We start from the raw sequence: 22,037 nt of genomic DNA, 5'->3' as shown, positions 1-22,037 counted from the left end.
TATGTTCAGAATCATTCAGTTCAGTTCAGTCGTGAATCATTAGAGAAAAACTAAAGTTATAACCACAAGGAGATACCACAACCCACGTGTTGGTGAGGATGTGGAGAAACTGGAACTCTCATCCACTGCTGGCAGGGATGTAAAATGATACAACCAACTTTGGATAACAGTTTGGCAGTTCCCTGAAAAGTTAAACTTATCCACGACCCAGATATTCTACTCCAAGGTATTTACCCAAGAGAAATGAAAACATGCATCTATACAAAGACTTGCAGGCGAATGTCCAACAGCAGCTTCACATGTAATAGACAAAAACAGGAAGCAACTCAAACGCCTACCAACAGAGGAATGAATAACACGCTATCCATACAATGTATCCTTACAATGGAATGTGATCCAGCAACGAAGAGGAATGAATTCTTGACAACACAACAGGTGAATTACAGAATAATTAGCATATGCAAAAGAAGCCAGACTAAAAGTACACACTGTAGGATTGATGTCATATGCAATTCAAGCAAATGCAAACTGAGGCTGCGGTCCCCAACCTTTCTGGCACTAGGGACCGGTTTCATGGAAGACAATTTTTCCATGGACTAGAGTAGGGGCAGATGATTCAGGCAGTAATGCCAGTGATGGGGAGCAGCAGATGAAGCTCACCTCCTGCTGTGCAGCCTGGTTCTTAACAGGGGGTTGGGGACTGCTGAACTAAGGGACCAGATCACTGCCTGGGGAAAGAGACTGGGGAGGGGTGGGAAGGAGGGATTACAAAGGAACTTTGGGAACCTTTTGAAAGCAATGAATGTTCTCTATCTTGATTAAGGTGATGTTTTAACAGCTGTATACACAGTTGGTATGTTAGAACTTTTTAATTTGTCTGCTTTAAATACCTCCAGTTTCTTGTATGCTATTTATTCTTCCCCTGGTCATGTATGGATGTGAGAGTTGGACTGTGAAGAAAGCTGATCACTGAAGAATTGATGCTTTTGAACTGTGGTGCTGGAGAAGACTCTTGAGAGTCCCTTGGACTGCAAGGAGATCCAACCAGTCCATTCTAAAGGAGATCAATCCTGGGTGTTCATTGGAGGGACTGATGCTAAAGCTGAAACTGCAATACTTTGGCCACCTCATGCGACGAGTTGACTCACTGGAAAAGACTCTGGTGCTGGGAGGGATTGGGGGTGGGAGGAGAAGGGGACGACAGAGAATGAGATGGCTGGATGGCATCACCGACTCTGTGGACATGAGTTTGAGTGAAGTCCGGGAGTTGGTGATGGACAGGGAGGCCTGGCGTGCTGTGATTCATGGGGTCGCAGAGAGTCGGACACGACTGAGTGACTGAACTGAACTGAACTGAACTTGGAAGAAAAGTTATGACCAACCTAGACAGCATATTAATGGAGAAGGAAATGGCAACCCACTCCAGTGTTCTTGCCTGGAGAATCCCAGGGACGGGGGAGCCTGGTGGGCTGCTGTCTATGGGGTCGCACAGAGTCAGACACAACTGAAGCGACTTAGCAGCAGCAGACACATATTAAAAAGCAGAAACATTACTTTGCCAACAAAGGTCTGTCTAGTCAAAGCTATGGTTTTTCCTGTAGTCATGTATGGATGTGAGAGCTAGACCATAAAGAAAGCTGAGCACCGAAGAATTGATGCTTTTGAACTGTGGTATTGGAGAAGACTCTTCAGAGTCCCTTGGACTGCAAGGAGATCCAACCAGTCCATCCTAAAGGAAATCAGGCCTGAATATTCATTGGAAGGACTAATGTTGAAGCTGAAACTCCAATAATTAGGCCACCTGATGCAAAGAACTGACTCACTGGAAAAGACCCTGATGCTGGAAAAGATTGAAGGTGGGAGGAGAAGGGAACAACAGAGGATGAGATGGTTGACTGGCATCACCGACTGGATGGACATGAGTTTGAGTAAACTTTGGGAGTTAGTGATGGACAGGGAGAGGCCTGGCGTGCTAGTCCATGGGATCTTAAAGAGTAAGACACGACTGAGCGACTGAACTGAACTGAAAGCTGTTTTTAAAATACAATAGGAGAAATATTTAAATATATATTAGACAGTATCAGAGAGTGATGCTAACAAGTTACCCAAGGGGATCCATTCCAAGACCCTCTGTGGATATTCGAAACTGGAGATGGTACCAGACCCCGCATATACTGTCTTTTCCTACACACACACACCTGTGATAAAGTTTAGTTTATAAATTAGGCTCAGTAAGAGATGAACAACAATGACTACTGATAGTGAAAGTGAAAGTGTTCAACTCTCAGTTGTGTCCACGGGTCCAACTCTTTCTGATCCCAAAGCCCACTAGTCTCCTCTGTCTGTGGAATTCTCCAGGCAAGAATACTAGGGTGGGTTGCCATTCCCTTCTCTAGGGGATCTTCCTGACCTAGGAATCAAACCTGGGTCTCCCGCACTGCAGGCAGATTCTTTACTGTCTGAGCCACCAAAGCCCCAACTAATAATAATAGAACAATGATAGTATGTTGTAGTGAAAATTATGTGAATCTGTTCTCTCAGAATATCTTACTGTATTGTCTTCACCCTTCTCTTGTGATCATGCGAGATGACAAAGTGCCTATGTGAGGGGAGGAAGTGAGGTGAATGACGTAGGCACTCTGATATATATAGCCTTAGGCTGTATTACCTTCTGACACTAGGTCAGAGGATCGTCTGTTTCAGGTAACCCTGGATCATAATTCTGTCAGTCACTGGATGTTAGCGGTAGAGGTGGATGATTGGGAAATCCTAAATAGATGGAGCCACCAGCAAGAGATTTCATCATGCTAAATCAGGAAAGGAGTACATCAAGGCTGTATATTGTCACCCTGCTTATTGAACTTCTGTGCAGAGTACATAATGAGAAATGCCACTGCACAAAGCACAAGTTGGAGTCAAGACTGCCACGAGAAATATCAATAGCCTCAGATATGCTTATGACACCACCCTTATGGCAGAAAACAAAGAAGAACTAAAGAGCCTCTTGATGAAAGTGAAAGAAGAGAATGGAAAAAGTTGGCTTAAAACTCAACATTCAGAAAACCAAGATCATAGGCTTTTGAACTGTGGTGTTGGAGAAGACCCTTGAGAGTCCCTTGGACTGCAAGGAGATCCTACCAGTCCATCCTAAAGGAGATTAGTCCCGGGTGTTCATTGGAAGGACTGATGTTGAAGCTGAAACTCCAATACTTTGGCCATCTGATGTGGAGAGCTGACTCATCGGAAAAGACCCTGATGCTGGGAAAGATTGAGGGCAGGAGGAGAAGGGGACGGCAGAGGATGAGGTGGTTGGATGGCATCACCAACAATGGACATGGGTTTGGGTGGTCTCCAGGAGTTGGTGTTGGACAGGGAGGCCTGGTGTGCTGCAGTTCATGGGGTCGCAAAGAGTTGGACACGACTGAGCGACTGAACTGAACTGAACTGAGTCAAAGTTATGGTTTTTCCAGTATTCATGTACGAATGTGAGAACTGGACTATAAAGAAAGCTGAACACTGAAGAATAGATGCTTTTGAACTGTGGTGTTGGAGAAGACTCTTCAGAGTCCCTTGGACTGCAAGAAGATCCAACCAGTGCATCCTAAAGGGAATCAGTCCTGAATATTCATTGGAAGGACTGCTGCTGAAGCTGAAACTTCAATACTTTGGCCACCTGATGCGAAGAACTGACTCATTTGAAAAGACCCTGATGCTGGGAAAGATTGAAGGCGGGAAGAGAAGAGGATGACAGACGATGAGATGGTTGGATGGCATCACCAACTCAAGGGACATGAGTTTAAGCAAACTCCGGGAGTTGGTGAAGGACAGGGAGGCCTGGCGCACTGCATTCCATGGGGTTGCAAAGAGTCAGACAGGACTGAACGACTGGACTGAACTGACTCAGAATAGGCACACAATTTAAAACGTGAAATGTTTCTTTCTGGAAACTTCCATTTCATCGTTTCAGACTGAAGCTGACTGTGGGGAGAGGTGGTAACTGAAACCTGGGAAGGCAAAACAGAGGATAAGGTGGAATAGGTTATCAGCCAGGCACACCAGGGCCCTCTGTGGCTGCCTTGCAAAGGTATGCTGAGCTCGGGGAGGGCGCCAAGGGCCCACACAAGCCTCTCAGGTCACCTGAGGGGCAGAGGCTGGGGTGCTAGATGAAAATCTTTGGGGTGGAAAGAGAAGACAACACCTCCAGGAAAGCTGGAGGAGGGGATGCGTGTGAGCGGTTTGTTTTGTACAGTTGAGTGGTTTCTCACATGTAAACTTGAGAGTTCCAATCAAAAGCGAAAATAAAACCTTTCAGTCAGTGATTAGAAACTCTGCCCGCACGACGAACGAGGAAATGACACAGCAGGGAAATGACACAGGGCAGAAATCCCCAGCCTACAGGCCAAGTACCTTCTGGTGAGCTCAGTCTGCAAAGTTCTCCCCGCCGCCAGGGCCAGCGGATCCTGCGGCCCCGCCCCCAGGGCCCGCAGCCCCGCCCCCGGCCCCGCCCTGCAACCCCGCCGCCAGGCCCAGAGGAGCCTGAGGCCCCGCCTCCCAGGCCCGCAGTTCCGCCCCCGGGTCTTAGGCCCCGCCCCGCAGGCCCGCCCGGCCTTTTCCTTCCAGCCGGACTCCTACGGGCAGGGCGGGGGGCGGAGTCCTCTCGGGCCCCGCCCACAGTGCGTCCCCGCGCGGTAGCGCGCAGCCTCGACAGGATCGCTTTACGGCCGGAGGAGAGGGTGGTCCCTAGACTTGAGGTAGGTGTTCGAGCAGAGGGGCGGGGACGGGGGGGCCTTTTGCGGCAGGACGTAAGTGGAGGCGTAGGCGTTGCGACAGCAGCTGGAGGGCAGAGGAGGCGGGTTCGTGTTTCCCGGGCCGAACCGGGCTGTGGGGGGGCGCGGGGCCTGGGCCGGGGAGGCAGCTGAAGGGCCGTGGGGCCAGCATGGGTGAAGGGGAGTGGGGCCGGGAGGCCTTGGGCCGCTCTGGGCGCTGGGCGGGTCTGCGGGGCTGGCGGGCCGGAGTCCTGGGTCCAGGCCGGGGGCATGACCGTGGTTGGTGTCCCCCGAACCCGCAGCGCGGCCCGTCCTGTCCTCGCCATGAGGCCGCAGCAGGCGCCTGTGTCCGGGAAGGTCTTCATTCAGCGAGACTACAGCAGTGGCACCCGCTGCCAGTTCCAGACCAAGTTCCCCGCGGAGCTGGAGAACCGGGTACGCAACCCCGCACCTGCGCTCGGCCGGGGCGGCGGCGGGGTGCGGGTCTGGGAGGGGCCGGGCGCAGCAGGGGCCTGGGCCAAGGCTGTGCCAGGAGGGGCCTAGTAAGCACGACCCGGTGTCGGGAGCAGGAGGAATGAGGCCAAGCCGCCGGGCCGGATGACCTGATGATGGCCAGGGCCGGAATCGGTACGCTGCGGTCCTCCCCACCCCACGCCGGCTCAGTGACCCCAGTGATGAGGCGCTTGATTCCTGACCCTCCAGGCCACCCACCTCCACGTGTTGTGTAAGCTGCATTCTCCAGCCTCACCACGCAAAGGAAATCACCATCATTTGAGTGACGGGCATCCGGCCGCTTGTGCTGGTTTAACATTTGGTGCTGTGCTGGGCAGCGCAGACAGGCCTTCTCCGAACCTTGAAAAACACAGAGTGGTGCATGGGACTGGACAGGGAAATAATCTCAGAACGAAGCCCTCAACTGGTTCCTTATGCTGATTATCCCTGGGAGCCAACTTTGATGGGTCAGAACTGTCATCAGAATGTGGGTCCTTTGGGCGGTCCTGCACGCAGGAAGGGATGTTTCTCCTTTCTTCAGACTTAATAAAAAGAATAATAATGATCATTGGATCTTACTGTAAAGGTACAGCGAAGTGAGACTGTGTATGTGTTTTCTTGTGCCTAGGTGTGTTCACACACCCAAAGACAGACTGGTCTTGAGGTTTGTAAGGTAAACCTGTTTCCTGTTCAGAAGTCAGCTTCTGGTTAGATGGGAGCAGGTTTTGTGGTTCTTTTCTCTTTGACAAGAGGGTGAGGGAGTCAGGGGTGATTGGGCATGGGTGTGGAGCTGTGAAGTGCTGGCCGTGGAGTAGGTAGGTGTCGATGAGTATGTACTGGAGCAACGTGTAGCAGTCATTTAAAATTAGCTTGTGGTCATTCTACCTGATTGCCAAGGTCGGAAAATCAACAACGATCAATGACAGTGTGCTTTGGCTTGATTTAGAACCCTCAGCAGGTTAGTGGCCTAAGTATGTTTCTTTAAATGCAAATTAAGGACCCAGCACACGTTATAAAGATGATTTGTAAATTAGTTGTTTGTGAACTGTCCTGTAGTTGTTGCAGTTTGTTGTCGCCACGTTATGTGATAACTCAGCCTGACACTAGCTGGACACCTCCGTGGTGCTTTGAGAAGATAGAAATTGAGTTGCCTGTTGACTAGAGCTACTGAATGTGGTTTTTTAAATAATTTAGCCTTACAGTTAACAGGCTTTTTTAGTACTTATATGAAATAGATCAAATGTTTCACTTTTTAAGTCTCTTAGGGAAACTCTACTTAATACTGTTTATGTGCTTTCAGATCAGAATGTAAACAACTCTTTTGCCCCACACTTATTTGGATGTCACTTGATGCTTTGTTTAAAGGATTTAAGTCAAACTTCCAGCTCATAATTGAGCCAAGTCTATTTATGCAGAATCAGACATGAGCCTTCAACTCTGTGTGTGGTAGAACCTTCATTTTATAGTCTGAATACAGAAACAGTGCACTTACAGGACTCCACGGATGGCTATAGGAAGTTGCTCTTTCCAAATTCTGGAGTCCTTTCGTTTCTCTGACTTCATGTAGCCCAGCACTGCTTGTGATTCTGAGTACTGTGTGTGTGAGAGCTTAGTCACTCAGTCGAGTCAGACTCTTTGCGACCCCATGGACTATAGCCCGCCAGGCTCCTCTGTCCATGGGGATTCTCCAGGCAAGAATACTGGAGTGGGTTGCCATTTCCTTCTCCAGGAACTCTTCCCAACCCAGGGATCGAACCCAGGTCTCCCACATTGCAGGTAGATTCTTTACCATCTGAGCCACTAGGGAATCCCAAGAATACTGGAGTGGGTAGCCTATCCCTTCTCCAGGGGATTTTCCCGACCCAGGAATTGAACTGAGATCTCCTGCATTACAGACAGATTATCAGCTGAGCTACCCTTGATATTTTTTTGTTTTCTTTTTAAATGTTTGGGTTAAAACACTAGCTTATACTTGAAACTGTTTAGGAAAGCTTTGATTTTTTTTTTTTTGACTGTGTTGAGATTAAATTTAAATTACAGGTTTAAATTTTCCTTGCTTTGTTTGATGGAAAATTGAGAGGTTTCTTTGTTTCTCTGCTGCTTAACCTAGAAATTGTACTGATTGCGCTGCCACTGAGGCGGAGTTTCCCTTTGTGAGAACGTCGTTCTTGGCAACGTCATAGAGGGAGAAATAAACATACAGCTGTTTTGTATGACTTTACAGCATTAAACACAAACACATTTGTACCCTTTAATTTGGGAGTAAGAACAAGTTCTGTGTGTTAACAAGTTTACTTTCTCACTGCCTCTGAGAACGTAATACTTTGATGTGTAAACGTTTTGTCGCCAGGACATTTCTTTAAAGGAAAGCTCGATTCTTAACTTTAGCCAGCATACAGACATTTTAGGAACCCTTGGTGTGGGCAGAAAGAGAAGTGAGTGAGCTATATTTGAGGCATTTGTTCCCTGCATCCCTTTAAAACTATGTCTCTACAGCCGGTCAGTAGAAGTTACCTTTGACTCGTTACCTTTGATAAGCTTCAGCCTGATGCTTTCGGCAGGTAGTTCAACATGAAACAAAAATTCTGGGGAGATGAGCCAGACTCCCATTTCCATTCAGACTTCCACTGTTTATTGGTCCACACAGCTCTAGCTCGACAAACCTGCAGATCTCAGGATAGCTGCTGTGCCGGTGTCCAGGTACCCTGAGGAGAGCACTGACAGCTGTGCTTCCTAGAGCCTGCAGGGCGTGAGAGCAAGGTGGAGGTTGCCCTGAAGAGCCCCTCGTTTTGTCCTCGCCTTTACTGCTGCCTGTCATGTTTTTTTTAAACCTTTCCAAAAAAACTCTTGACTTTTTTTTTTTAACCATTTTTTTTTTGGCTACGCTGCACAGCATGCAGGATCTTAGTTCCCTGACCAGGGATTGAACCGGGGCCCTCTGCAATGAAAGTGCCAAAACCTAGCCACTGGACTGCCAAGGAACTCCCATCTTTTTTGTTTTTTAATTGAACTATTTTTTTTTTAAATCTTCACTTTGGATTTAAAAAAAATTTTTTAAATGATTTATGATTTGCTTCCATCCTGTAAAGCATTGCAGTTGTGGAATAACTTTTAAGAATTAGTGTTTCTGGTAGGATCTGTAATTTCCAGATTGGAAAGAAATCAAAGGTTTCTGGGTTGGGGACTTGCTGGCAGTCTGTTGGTTAAGACTCAGCGCTTCCAAGGCAGGGGACACAGGTTCAGTCCCTGGTCGGGAAACTGAGATAACACAGACCACCTGGTGTGGCAAAAAAGAAAAAGTTTCTGGGTTGGATCGCCTAGTTTTTAATCATTCTATCCAAAGAAACATAAATAATTCAGAGAAGTTTCTTTTTCACATCATAACATTGTAGATAAATCAAGTGCGAGTGTGAAATTATTTGGACTTTAATGGTCTTACTGATGAACAAACGGAAGACATTAACTTTGGCAGAACAAGGTGGAGATAACAATTTACCATCAACACTTGTTCACTGAGCAGTTCTCCTCTAGGTCTGTGTTCTGGGAATGGTGACAGGTTGCCCAGGTGACCGTTAGTGACACAGCACATCTTCAAGTGGCAGCCCTGGCTCCCAGCTCTGTCCCCACTCATCCAGCCCCCATCAGAAACACTCCTGTTCTGGGAAATTTGAAGTAGCTCCTTTTAAAAGGCAGGTTGAGTCACCACCACTTTAAGGTTTTCATGCCTTTGGCTCATTGAATCTTCACCATTTTCCACATGAAGAACAAGGCAGCTGCCTCTTACCTAAAGGTTTTTTTAATAGCTTAAGGTTGATAATCTGTTAACAAAGAATTATGTTCTTGGAGCATAATTTTGGAAATGTTTTGGAAATTTGGAAATGTTCTGTCTCAAAGTTAAGGTTCTTGGCGTTTCTTTCTGAGACTGTTTCTATGTAAAGCCTTCATAAAGGAAAGAATATGTAAGTGGTGATTCTTTTTAGGAACCAGAGGAACATTGTGTGAGAGCAGGCTGAGGATAAGGACAGATAACTTGGGCTTTGTTACCTACTCAGAAAGATAGAATTAGCTGAAATGCTCTACCCTGAGCCTTGAAATTCCCATGGAGATTTGAAATTGACAGAGTACTGTTAAAAGAAGGAAGGAAAGGGATACTGGAAGAAGAAAGTGAAAGCAGGTGATGAGAGAAAAGGAGACACGACAGTCGTGTTAGTACACGTGTTGGGTGATGGCGTCACTGGCTAGGAAAAGGTCCCAGGCGTCCTTGGTGAGAAGAGCCCTGCGGTAGTGGGAGATTTTGCCTTGTCCAGCGTGAGCCCTTAGTAACCAAGCAGTTACTGTAAAAGAGATGGGAAATCATACAGAGTTTGCCGCTTTCGATCTGCGGACAGTGTCCTTACTCCCCTTTTTGGCCTAAGTCGATGCGGGTATTTAAGGACCACGATTTAAGATGCCCTGCCCTTTCCAGGTAAGGGGAGCATGCCGCGCCTCCACAGGCCCCCCCACGTACTCCACGCACACCTCAGTCACAGTGTTCTGCTGGCTCCTTGTGTTTTCACTGTTGTGTGTTGTGTTTTCACTGTTGTGTGTTGTGTTTTCACTGTTGTGTGTCTGCTACTGTAAATGCCGTGAGGGCAAGTCCGCGTCTTCCTCACCTTTCCCCAAGGCCTGCCTGTCTGCAGTGACGCCGGAAGGCACGAGCTCTGTAAACGTGACTGCGAGAATGGAGGGCCGGAAGGACTGTGTTATTTAAGTTACTTGTGATTCAGCACGGAGGATTGGGAGACACCCTTTTCAGCCTGGACATAACACAGTGTCCAAAAGAAAGATGAAACTAAACAAACACTAACCAGTTTCAGCAACTTAGATCCAGATTGAATCACCTAAAAATTTGTTTGCCGACAGATAAAAATGTTGACAAGACGGTGACCTAATTAGGGATCGCAAGCAGGAGTGACGTGTTCATCTTTTTTTTTTTCTCCAAAACTTCTTTTAAAATTCTTTTCTCTGTACAGATTGATCGGCAGCAATTTGAAGAAACAGTTCGGACCCTAAATAACCTTTATGCCGAGGCCGAGAAGCTTGGGGGCCAGTCGTATCTGGAAGGCTGCCTGGCTTGTCTAACAGCATACACCATCTTCTTGTGCATGGAAACTCACTATGAGAAGGTAAGCCTGCCCGTGTTTTCCCAGTCTCTTACAATCATTTGAAAAAAAAAAAAAAGGTGGGTTTGTTTCAGGTTATGTTTACATGGTGACACTTGCTATAAAATTTAAAGGGCCTTTTATAATAATAATAATTCAGATTTTATTGTTGCCCCTACGACCAGACACACAGAAGAGTGCCGAGATTTTATTTCCCCAGACTTGTACCCTCCAACTCCTCCTCCCACCTGAATCCTTGTCTTCCCCTTGAACTGTCTGCTGGACCCAGAGCTGCTGGCTTCTCAACTCAGGGGTCTGAAAGTCCAGCCTCACACTCCCCACTTGGTTCAGCGGCACCCTGTCTTTTTCGCCCAGCGTCTTCAGGTGGGGGTCGAGAAGAGGGAAATTGTATCAGTAGTCAGACAGAAGAGCTGTCTTACGTTTCCCATTCATTAACTTTGTGATGCTCTCTGCCACCTCCTGATTTATGCCCCTGTGACGTCTCTCCTAGACCAGCACCACAGCCACAGAGCCCCTTTCCTGCCTTTCTCTCCCGTTTCCAAACAGCTTTGTGTCGTGAAACACAGCCGTGCCTCTCCTGCAGCGTGAGGGCCTTCTCAAGCCCTCCCCCAGCTTGCCTTTCCCAGCCCTGTCTCCCCGCCCTCACTTTATCTCTCAGAGGTACACCCTCTGAGAAGGCTTCCTCCACCTGAAATGCCCTCCCATGTCCAAATGGCCTCAGTCCCCCTTTCATTTGCCTTTTCAGCCTCTCTTCTAATTGGATTCCTTCTCTCCTCTCTGTCCCCACAGCACTTTACTGGAATCTGTTTTCTGGTACTTAAGCACTCTCTGCTGAGGAATGTAGCATTTATATTCCTGTCTTACTTGCCCATCAAGTACGTGTTTTTCTTGAAATCAAGGACAGTGTATCCCTCTTGATGCCGAGCATGAGGCCTTGGGCGTAGGAGGCACTCGTTGTGTGTTAAATGAATGGATGTACATTAATCACAGTAGACCCCTAGAGGATCATTCGGCTCTGGCCATGTTTAGAAAGGGAAGGCTCTAAGGAGCTTAGTATCACACCCCCCCGGCCGAAGTCTCCCCGTGGCTGTCTTGCACTCCATGTGGTGGAGAGCAGACACAGGTGCAGTCCAGTATTTTGAGCCGTTGGCTGAACGTGCCGCTGTGTTCTTCCTTACCATCCTGATGTGAATCCCCTGGTGAACGTTCAGCCGCACAGGCAGCTCACTGATGTGAATCCCCTGGTGAACGTTCAGCCGCACAGGCAGCTCACTGATGTGAATCCCCTGGTGAACGTTCAGCCGCACAGGCAGCTCACTGATGTGAATCCCCTGGTGAACGTTCAGCCGCACAGGCAGCTCACGTCCTTCTTCACGCCACACACTTTCCTTCCTGCTTCACGCTCCACGCCAGAAGTCACACAGGATCCGTATCCGCTGTCAGTCTGTTTTGTCTTAGCAGCTTCTCTTTAGTGATACATTTGCTGAGTGAAGGGACATGGGATCCATTCGACTAATGTTTATTGAACACCTACTATGTGCTAAGCACTGTGCAGAGGATATAACTGAATGGACAGACGTGGTTACGGACTTTGTGGAGTTTATAATCTGGTAAAAACTGATCCTAAGGAAACAAAACCCACAGAATTATAAGTTGTGATAAATGCCTTAGTAAAAACCAAGCTTCCCTAGGATAGAACGTAACTGGAGAGACGGATTTAGATGGGGTGGTCAGAAAGGGCCTCTGGGGTGCTAACACTCAGCTGCCACGTGAAGGATGGGGAGCCTGGGGCCTTACAGGAGGACGGAGGTGGACGCGCAGAGCCTGGGTCCCCCTGCGGAGGAGGGGAGGGCAGAGGTGACGGGAGAGGTGAGGGGGGAGAGGTGAGGGGGCCTGCGTCCGGCCGTAGAGCGTGTGCTCCATGGAGAGGCTTAGGTTTTATTTCCGTGCAGGGAAGGATCACTGAAGCTTTTCAAGCAGGAGGGTGGCAGGATCCAATTTTCATTTCCAACAGATTTCTTGGCTCTGGGGAAGAAAGGTATAAAAGTGCAAGTAAGACGCTTCCTAGAAGTCCAGGCAGGAGAGGAGGAGAGCCCAGGCGGGGAGGGAGCGGCAGGGACGGCAGGAGGCAAGCAGAGTCAGGGGATGAGGGGGTGGAGGAGGAACCAGGTGCGCTGGGGAGCCACTGACCACGGGAGCAGATGGGTGGGGCTGGTGGGGCCCCTGCAGGTAGGACACTCAGGCCGCGTGGCCGTCGAAGATGTGTAGTATTGACGATTTAAGGCAGAAATCCGCCCTCCAGAGTGTTTTATTCACGCTTCATGGAATATTACATGCTTGAATTGTTACTTCACTGTAGTTTTTAAATTTGTTGATGAAATTTTAATTAACTTATCTTTTCATGTGCCTTTGCTAAAATAGATACAGATACCTGCCTCTGGCATCAGTTATAAAAAGAAACTGATCATTGGGTGCCAGCCAGGTCATTTCCTAGTTATGAGTCATGGACAGGTTCATCTCTCCAAATCTGAGTTCTCAGTTGTAAGTGGGTCTTAGACTGGTGGTTACCAAGGAGTGGGGGTGGGTGTTAGCAGATGCAGATGAGGAGACCTAGGAGAGAAACCATCCTGGCACAGAATATGAAAGAGAACGTGGGTACACGTGTAACTGAATCACTTTGCTGTATAGCAGTGATTAACACAACGTTGTTTAAAAAAAAAAAAAGGTAAATCCAAAAAAGAAATATAATGGAGCTTTGAATTAATACATTGCCTTACATATGGCAAGTGCTAAATAAAGTTTTCTTAAGATAGACTTAAAAATCAAGTTAGTGTGTGTGTATATATATGTTTTAATCAGATACGTGTGCACTTATATGTACAGGTGTGTTTTTTTTTTTTACCTCAAGTGTATAAGTAATCTTTTTTTAGCAGCTGCTAGTTTCTTTACTAAAACATTTAGCAACTCTTAATTAAAATATTTTTTGATTGTTATTTGATTATTTTGATTATTAATTTTGGAAGGCACTTCTCAACATCAGAAAATAATGGACTTGAGTTCATAAGGAACATATAAGGTATTACTTTACAAGTCTAATTAAGGTCTCTTTTACAGAGTAAGTATTATAAAACAAATAAAGACCCAATAAAATTAGTCAAGAAACCCAAATTTATGGCACATTTTATAAATATGTGATTTTATATAAGAAATTTGGACATGAATTAACTAGATCACGCAAAGTACATAACTGGAATGGTCATCATAAAGATATAATCTCCGTGTACTTTTAAAAGAAAACATTGTAAATGTGTATTTGTATTTTTGATCAGATGATAAAACTGTTAGAGCACTCAGCCACTCCTTCCCTCCAGTTTTCCCCTTAGGAATTCCTGTGCTATTATTTTATATTTTATGAAGGGACAAAATTGAGTCATTCAGTCTTTATTGTTTTAAACACTAAAACTTCCAATCTGCAAACAGTAAGCCGAGTATAATGACACTTACACTCGGTCACGTGGGTTAAGTTTTTTGAGATTGTAAATAGGCCTGTTAAAACCCACTGGAACAATCATGCTTTTTTTTTTCTATAATGTGCTATTTATTGATTTACAATGAAGATAAAGCCTTCAGTGTTATTCCTCTCCATTGCTGCCCATTATAATCAGGGAACAAACAGGCCTGTGGAACGTTCTTCTTTCAGGAGCAGTTGCTGTGTTCGTCCACCAGAGACGTCCCTGCTGCCCAAGGGCTGTGATCTGAAAAGAGCACAGTCAGAGGAACTCAGATCTTTCTGGAAACTCTAAGCCCTTGGGCCTGTCACTCAACCCCACTTTGGTTATCTTTCCTCGAGGGCTTTGAGAGGCTTATTCTCAAAGAGGACAATAGCCTTTCCTGAGGTCTGAGTGTTTAGCTTTGTAAATACTATACAAACTGAGGTTTTTATTGCGGGTTTGAGGATAACAGAGATAATTTTGTTTGGTATTATAGTTTGTTTTAACAACGATTTACTAAAAATAGTGAAGTATGAATAAAATGTCAACACAAAGTTCCTTGAGGGTGAGAACGGTGCTTGGTCCTGTCAGGAGTGAGGTATGAGTTGACTCACGTCCGTGAGTTATCTGTTGCTAACAACACATCTGGGTTAGCATGGTGCTGCCCTCACCACAGCGCTGTAGGAGGATTTGTAGCTGGTACCCGAGGAAAACTGTCTTCTTTCTGAACTGAGACCCAAGTGTCCGTGAGTGTCATCAAAGTTTAAAGAAAAGCCTTGAACGACAGAGTTCCATTTGACTCGTATAAAGGGTGGCTGTGTCTTTGCTAATAACCTGTACTCGGGGGGAGGAGAGCTATGTGAAGGAATCCTTTCTTTGACACCAGCCATGCAGGCTGGTTTCTCAGTGTCCGCCCAGCGTAAATGGACGGGGTGAGGGAGCCTGGCTCTCCAGTTTCCAGCTCTTACAGGTGAGCAGAAGGAAATTGGAGAGAAGAGGGAGAATCCTGAGTTGGGCACCATCATGGGTGACTTGCTTCCCCTCTTTTTGGCATGATTTACAGTGTTCTTGCCTGGAGAATCCCAGGGACAGGCGAGCCTGGTGTGCTGCCGTCTATGGGGTCACAAAGAGTCAGACACAACTGAAGTGACTTAGCAGCAGCATGATTGACAAATGCTGGTGGAAAGAGAGTGACTGAGGTGTTTTTTTTTTGTTTTTTTTTTGCTCATAAAGACCAGGTACTGCTCAAATTCTTTGACAGTTGAAAATAGGAGAATGACATATGTACTTTAGGTAATTAGGTGAAAAAATCTTTTCTTTAGAAATAGCATTCTTACATTACTTCATAACCCTGCAGATGGCTCTTTTAATAATATCATGTTCTTTTTAAAAAAACATAAAACATGAGATTGTATTATTCCCCAGAGATATAACCTGAATAGACTGTTTATTGTCCTTCAGTGAGAAAATCCATTATACAAGCAGCGTAGAGTTTTAAATTCTAAATCAGTTTATGCCAAAGCAGCTACATTTTATCATTCTAATATGTTGGTTTGTTCTGGTACATTATAGACTCACACTTAAATCAGATTTCTTCATTTCCAGCTTTATTTTCATACAGTTCTTTTTTTCCCTTTATGCTGTGATCACATTTATCTGTGACTTTATCATATTCTGGTAGTGTGAATTTAAGGAAACATACAATAATTAAAGAATTGGATCAAAGCCTCTTTGAAGATTAGAGCCAGCAAAGGATTATAATGACCTTGAATCTGAAATAAACCATGTGACTCTTTGATTTTGTGTATCACTATAAAGATTTATTTTCTTCTAGGTTATCTGTTTCAGAATTGCCCTTATTAAAGCTTAAGATTTGGCAATTTCCAGAAGTTCCTTTCTATCCTATCTGGTTTTTGTCTACATTTGCTTTGACGTTTACAACCTTAATACTAAACTTATAAATTGAGGTTCCCATCCAGGATACAAGAGCAGGCTGCAGAGCAGCCTCCCATGCAGGCCAGGCACTGGTCACCAGACCTCCATGGCAGCCAGCACAAGTGTGCCTGATGAAGAAAACAGATTTTTCAGTTTTAAATGCACTGGACTCCCTTTGTTATAGCCCCGCTTTGTATTATGGCTTTAAATTGATGAACATGTACAGCGGAGAAAGCAGTTCTTTATTTTTTGGGGGGGGTGGGGGAGGCATGCCTTAAAGTTTGTAGGCTTAGTTCCCCGATCAGGCATTCAGATGGGCCCTCAGCAGTGAAAGCGCCAGGTCGTGACCACTGGACTGCAGAGAAGTCCTGAGAAGCATCTCTTAAGTGTCCAGGAGAAAGCCAGAAGCTGTCCCTGATATTAGAGGAGGTCACATGTCGCACATTTCCTGAGTAACGTGTGTGTGTACGGTCACCTCCAGATTTCTCTGTATCCAGGACGGAGGGAAGGGGCGTGGCTCTCGTGCCGCCATCTGGCTGCATCTCTGTTTGGACTTAGGCTGTAGGGACGTGCTGAAGACTGGGGGGCGGTGGGGGGTGTTGTTTGGGACCCAGGGTATGAGCCGTGGAGTCAGGGTTGTCCCTCCACGTGAACACCTGTTTCTTGCTTTGAAAACTAATTCCACTGCCTGAATATTTTGAAGTTCAGCTGAATACTCAAAATCTGATGAAGTTGGTAAGAGAGCCGTGTTGTTTATGTTTGGTCAGGTCCTGAAGAAAGTCTCCAAATACATTCAAGAGCAGAACGAGAAGATCTACGCCCCCCAAGGCCTCCTCCTGACAGATCCCATCGAGAGAGGACTGCGAGTTGTATCTTTTCAGTCCAGATCATAAGGTCTAAATATTTGACGGCCCTGTCTGCCCTGGCCAGAGAGGATTTCCCTCTGTCCGGAACCTGCCCCGGGCTCTGCTGCTGGAAGGCACACGCTCCCTGCAGCACGACTCCTCCCCGTGCGTCCTGCAGGTCTCTGGAGCCTTTAGTGTTGGGGCTGCCGTGGTCCCGGTGGCTGTGCAGCATCTTGTAGTAATAATGGGGGTGGGGTGAGTCATGCATCTCAGCTGCAGAGGCTGCACCCAAGGCCCCTTTGAAATGCATGAACTCTGCGCGGAGAGCTCATTGTCCAAATAAATCGCAGCTCTGTGGGTTCATCTGACTGGTTGAAATCAGTTACAGCTGCCAGATGTATCATTTCATTACCTTTGACATAACTGTGCATGTTTTAGAGGCAGTTGACTTTGAAAATCACGAAGTTTATTTTGGTAATTTGGTAAATAAAATTGCGGGGAAAAAAATAATTTAGCTTGATCACGAGTGAAATAAATAACTGGGTAAAATAAAAATTTTTTTAAAACCTAGGTCAGATAATCCCAGGCCTTCCGGCTGATAATAATTTCAATGGCTTTATTATACTTGTATCAGTGTTTCTTAAACTTTTAGAGATCATGAGCTCTCTCCCAAGAAAAAATTTGCATACAATTTCAAGGTGTTTTGCACCCCTGACGTCATTATCTCACTATGGATGCTCAATTAAGAGCCCCCCTTAGTTCTGCAATAAAGTATCCTCTTTCAGATTCTTTTCTTCTTTTAAAAAATAATGTTTAGAGAGGAACTCGGTGGTATACCACAAGCAGTTACATTTCTAAAATTTTTCAGCAAGGTGTGGAAAACACCCTGTTTAACTTAAACAGGAGAAATTTTTAATATTTTGAAACAAGTAAAGCAAATAATAATTATTTTAATTACTTAAATAATAATTTAAAATTATTTAAATGGTAATTTAAAAATAAGTAAAGACAAGGGGGACTTCCCTAGTGGTCCAACAGTTAAGACTCCGAGCTTCCAGTTGGTGAGTGCAGGTTCAGTCTCATGAAGGGAACTAAGGTGTCCCGCATGCTGCAAGGTGCAGCCAAAAAAAAATTTTTTTAAAGTAAGTAAAGACGAGTCCACACAGATCATACCCATCTTCTCTCCGTAGTCCCTTCCTCTGTGTTCTGTTCTCTGGTGTGTTTCCTTAACAGCCATGCTGTTTAGATTGAAATTACCATTTATGAAGACAGAGGCATGAGCAGTGGAAGATAAACCATAGAATTAAAGGTAAATATGAAATTGTGTGATTTATGTGCCATTTTTGTAATTTTGTAGGATGTGTCAATTTTCTTGCCTGCATCATAAATACTGGCATACTCTTTGTACTGACTTGATTTAAAATGTGCCATTAACCCAAATTCTGTTAACCCAGGTGGTAGTTTAATCCTGATTTTTCTTCCTCCTTTGTTGTTTTCAGACTGTTTTTGTTATTACTTTGTTTTGGGGGGGGGGGTGTCTTATTTTAATATTTCAAAACTATCGTGGACATGTTGATAGATGGGTCTTACACATAAAAATCAGTTCAGAGATTTCCCTGACATTTTTTTCCCTGACAGATTTCACTGTCATTAAAGCTATGACAAATGGCTTTAATAACCAAAGAAACGTTTCAGAGTTGGGAGATTCTAAATATTTCATGTATTTAAGTGGCTTCATAGCCCTTTAGAAGAAACCTTACCTCTAGTGGGTAGAACCATAAATGTTCATTCTCTTTAGAATGTTCATGTTATCACGTACCCCTATAATGACGTTGAACAACTGAGCAACAAATTGATGACTGCTGGTGGGAATGTGGAGGAAGAATCACCTAGAAGCCACCGTCCCTTCTAAGTGACCAAAAACATTGCTGGTTTCCGCCCTGCGCGCCGCCTCCCGGCAGTGTCCCGCCGCGGGCTTTCCTGAGCGCGCCCGCAGGCGGCTGTCCCTGACTCCCGGGAGGCCGCTCAGACACAGACCCGACCAGAGCAGACAGCCGCCCCCTCCAGGGCAACAGTCAGGATATTCGCCTCCGTTCTGGGGGAAGGCTGTGCGCTAGGTGTTACACAGACGGCGTTTCCAGTTCCCACAAGAATCCTGCCATTATTTCCCGCTTCACAGATAAGCAGACCAAGATAGGAAGAGATAAATGATGATCTCCAGCTCACCCAGCTAATGAGTCCCGGGTTACGAACCCGAGTCTGATTGACCATAAAGCCTTGTCTTTTCACCCTACTTCCTATAAGTACATGCAGCAGCAGAGGCGTGGGGAAGGAAGAGAGTCCATCACATTATTCTAAGTGCTTTCCCCCTTCATTTCTTTCCCAGTACCTTTTAAAAATAACATCTTGTCTGCCCTACTGTACCGTTTGTTGAATGCTATCAATACGTAGCTGCCTTCTCTGAGCGCTAGGGAACGTGTCCCCCGAGTTCTTAAAAGCCACAGATCTAAACAATGACACCCTCTGCCACGTGTTTTGTTCTTTACTGAGGCTTTGTTTTGGACCACTTGGTGTTACCTGTTCACACACTTTATCACGTGCGGTTTGCAAACGTATTTCTCAGACGAGCAGCCAGGAGCCCTACGTGTGGTGTTTGTGACGGGCGCTGCGATCCGCTTGTTTGATCAGTTGCAGCTGCGCTGCCTTGGCACAACCCATTTGGCATGACTCACTTTGCAGCTCTTATTGCTTTAATACACTGTTTTTCTGAGGTGGTGCGGGATTTGGAGCAATTGCACACCAGAGACGAATCTATCAATATTTAACAACAGTGAAATTTTGAAATGAGATTTACATTAGGAACTTGTGGTACATGAATGCAAATATTTTCGTTCAGTGTAATTTAGTTTTCAGAGCTGTGTGTTCCTCAGACCCGGGATCCTGTGTGGTCTTAGAGGAGAGGGGAAAACTCTAAAAATAATGAATTCAGTTCTATCATTTTTCTTAAGCGTACCTGGTGTCTGCAGCTTGAAGCATTATATGGGAATTAAAATTAATGACTTAAGAGCACACAAATCATGGAGGTGGCCTTTATATTTTAAAAAAGAGCGTTATATCTTGCTCCTTTTAAAAAAGTTTGAATTTTTTCGATACCTTTATTATTCAACAAACTGATGGTTGTTTTCTCTCTTAGGATTAAGATTGTCTTCTTTACTTAAGAAAACAGAATGTAGCACTAATCTATCACGATAAATAAGTGACAGTAAAAACACCCAGTGCCTGTGGGCGCCTCCTGTGTGCCCACATCATTCACAACACCCTCTGAGGCCCGTGGTGGCGTCCCTGTGTTTCAGATGAGGGGACTGAGGCCTGGAGAATTTCAGTAACTTGTCCAGGGCCCCAAACCGGCAGGTCGGCAGGAGGCAGCCACACTTGGATTGGCCGCGCACCCCTGTGCTGTGCTGCCTCTCGAGAGGTGGTTGGTCAGAGATGCAAACTTACAGTCTTAGATCTCTGGGCCCTCCAGCCATGGACCCCCTTCGGCGGATGAGACAGATCCGGGCATCTCAGTAGCCGGAGCCTGGGTTAATGGAGTGTAGCCCACACGTGGGGAGGTCACACCAGCTGCTCTTGGGAGGTCAGTCGGCGTCCCTTTCTAAACCTCTGCTTCTCCCTCTAACTGCAGATCCCACCTCCAGCTGGGACCCTCACCTGTCCACCGGCCGACCGCAGAGTGTCCCCCTACCTCCTCTCCAGAGCATCATTCCTTCGTATCTGCTGCCAGAGCCATGGTGCCATTCACTCCACGGACTGACTTTCTGAACTTCCGCGCCTGGAGTGGCCTCTAGTCGCCCAGCATCCACTTTGTGTCTCCAGATCGTGTAGGACTCTGCAATCTTTCGATCAGTTTCTGAGAAAATGCAGTGAAGCATTTCACTTTTTTCATTCAAAGCCATTAAAAAAATATGCAGTTGGTCAGCCCAACACAAGTTTCTTTCCCACTTGGCGCCAGTACCAGTGGGTCTCATTCCTGGGGCTTCAGCAAGTCATATCCTAGCCAGTGTTCAGTCTGACTTCCCCCCCAGATTCATGAAATGCTTTTCTCCAGGATTTTGGTGAAGGGTGGGCTGTGTCTGGTTTTGCTAACGCATCTCCCAGATTTCAGAGAACTACCAGTTTTGCTGTGACTCAAAGCTTAAAGATCTAGTTCTGCTCTTTAATTTCCCAAACCGAAGCTCATTGGAAAAATAATGTATTATTTTACTTGTTTTATTATAGCAATTTCCTAATTAAAGCAGTATTTAATGCATTCTCCAGGTTTGGTTTTTTTTTTTTAGAATTCTGTTATTACTGCATCACCTTGAACATTGGGAAGATGTGGTATGTGTCGCTTGTTCCTTATAAAAACAAGTAAGCACAATAAAGTGGATGCTAAACCATCAAACTCAAATGTCCCTGCTGTGTCCCTGAATGTGTAATGAGCAAGTGTAATAAATATTTTAATTCTAGTTTTGTTATAAATGTAACTTAAGAGAAAGAAAAATTTGATAGGAATAATACTGTATATTGCTAATTTTTAACTCTCCCTACTGGCAGTCCTTATGACTCATAGACTTTATCACACACAGTATTCCATGCACAGAAACGTGTATGACTGGTTCAGGTTCAGTAAGATAAGTGATTCCCAGCTAAAACTGTCAAGTCCTGAGTCACTGTTTGGAGTTCTGTTTTTGGCTGTATGTTCTTAGCATTGGGACTTCCCATACCCTTCACCTTCAGGGTTTGAGAACACTGTTTTTGGGAGAAGGATAAGACATGTATTAGGAGAGAATGAAACAGTTAAAAGTTTTACTTTCAGAGATGTTGTAGGTGCTAATACTGGATTTAACCTTTCAGATTTAATTTCTTTTATGAGTCTGTTAGTTATTCAGTAAATCCCATAGTTCTATGTAATATTTTAATTGTGTAACTTGTTACTTTATAATAGCCTATAATAGTGTGTCTGTCTGCCTTTTCAACCCGTTGCAATAACTTTGCTGAAATATTAACACATTAGTAAAACTTTTCTTAAACAAATTGTCTCTGTGTCATATTTGGTGTGATTTGGTAAAGTGTAAATGATACGGTATTAAATTTGGCAGATAGACAATACTACGAGAGCCGCTGGTTCAGTGCAGCTTAGTATTTTTAAACAAACATCTGACATTTATACAGTTTGTCACACTAAGCAGTTTTTTACATGCTTTATCTCTTAAATGAAGATATGTTAGTGACAGGGCTCCAAACCAAGAAATAGTCCCCAATAGTCAAAATATATTCAATTAAATAAAAGATTGGAATGTTTCA

The 22,037-nt window shown here is 45.3% G+C and overlaps 1 protein-coding gene across 3 annotated transcripts; it reads left to right on the top strand.

The window, feature by feature from the left end:
• Positions 1 to 4,607: 4,607 nt before the first annotated feature.
• Positions 4,608 to 21,767, top strand: GOLGA7 (golgin A7). Of its 3 annotated transcripts, none has more exons than XM_055416639.2 (6): positions 4,608 to 4,751; positions 5,069 to 5,201; positions 10,271 to 10,423; positions 16,614 to 16,715; positions 17,938 to 18,000; positions 20,377 to 21,767. In XM_055416639.2, the coding sequence occupies exons 2-5, from the start codon at positions 5,091 to 5,093 to the stop codon at positions 17,983 to 17,985; spliced, it is 414 nt and encodes a 137-aa protein (XP_055272614.1). In that variant the 5' UTR covers positions 4,608 to 4,751; positions 5,069 to 5,090; the 3' UTR covers positions 17,986 to 18,000; positions 20,377 to 21,767. The 3 variants fall into 3 exon arrangements, with proteins under 3 accessions (XP_055272614.1, XP_055272613.1, XP_055272615.1); XM_055416638.2 differs by lacking the exon at positions 4,608 to 4,751 and adding an exon at positions 4,753 to 4,853; XM_055416640.2 differs by lacking the exon at positions 4,608 to 4,751 and adding an exon at positions 4,753 to 4,853 and having other exon boundaries at positions 17,933 to 18,000.
• Positions 21,768 to 22,037: the final 270 nt, after the last annotated feature.

This window comes from Moschus berezovskii, chromosome 26, assembly GCF_049115385.1.
Source record: "Moschus berezovskii isolate FMDL1 chromosome 26, NW_MosBer_1.0, whole genome shotgun sequence".
Lineage (NCBI taxonomy): Eukaryota > Metazoa > Chordata > Mammalia > Artiodactyla > Moschidae > Moschus > Moschus berezovskii.
Note: the sequence above shows the minus strand (reverse complement) of the source record. Positions and strands in the feature narration are given on the sequence as shown.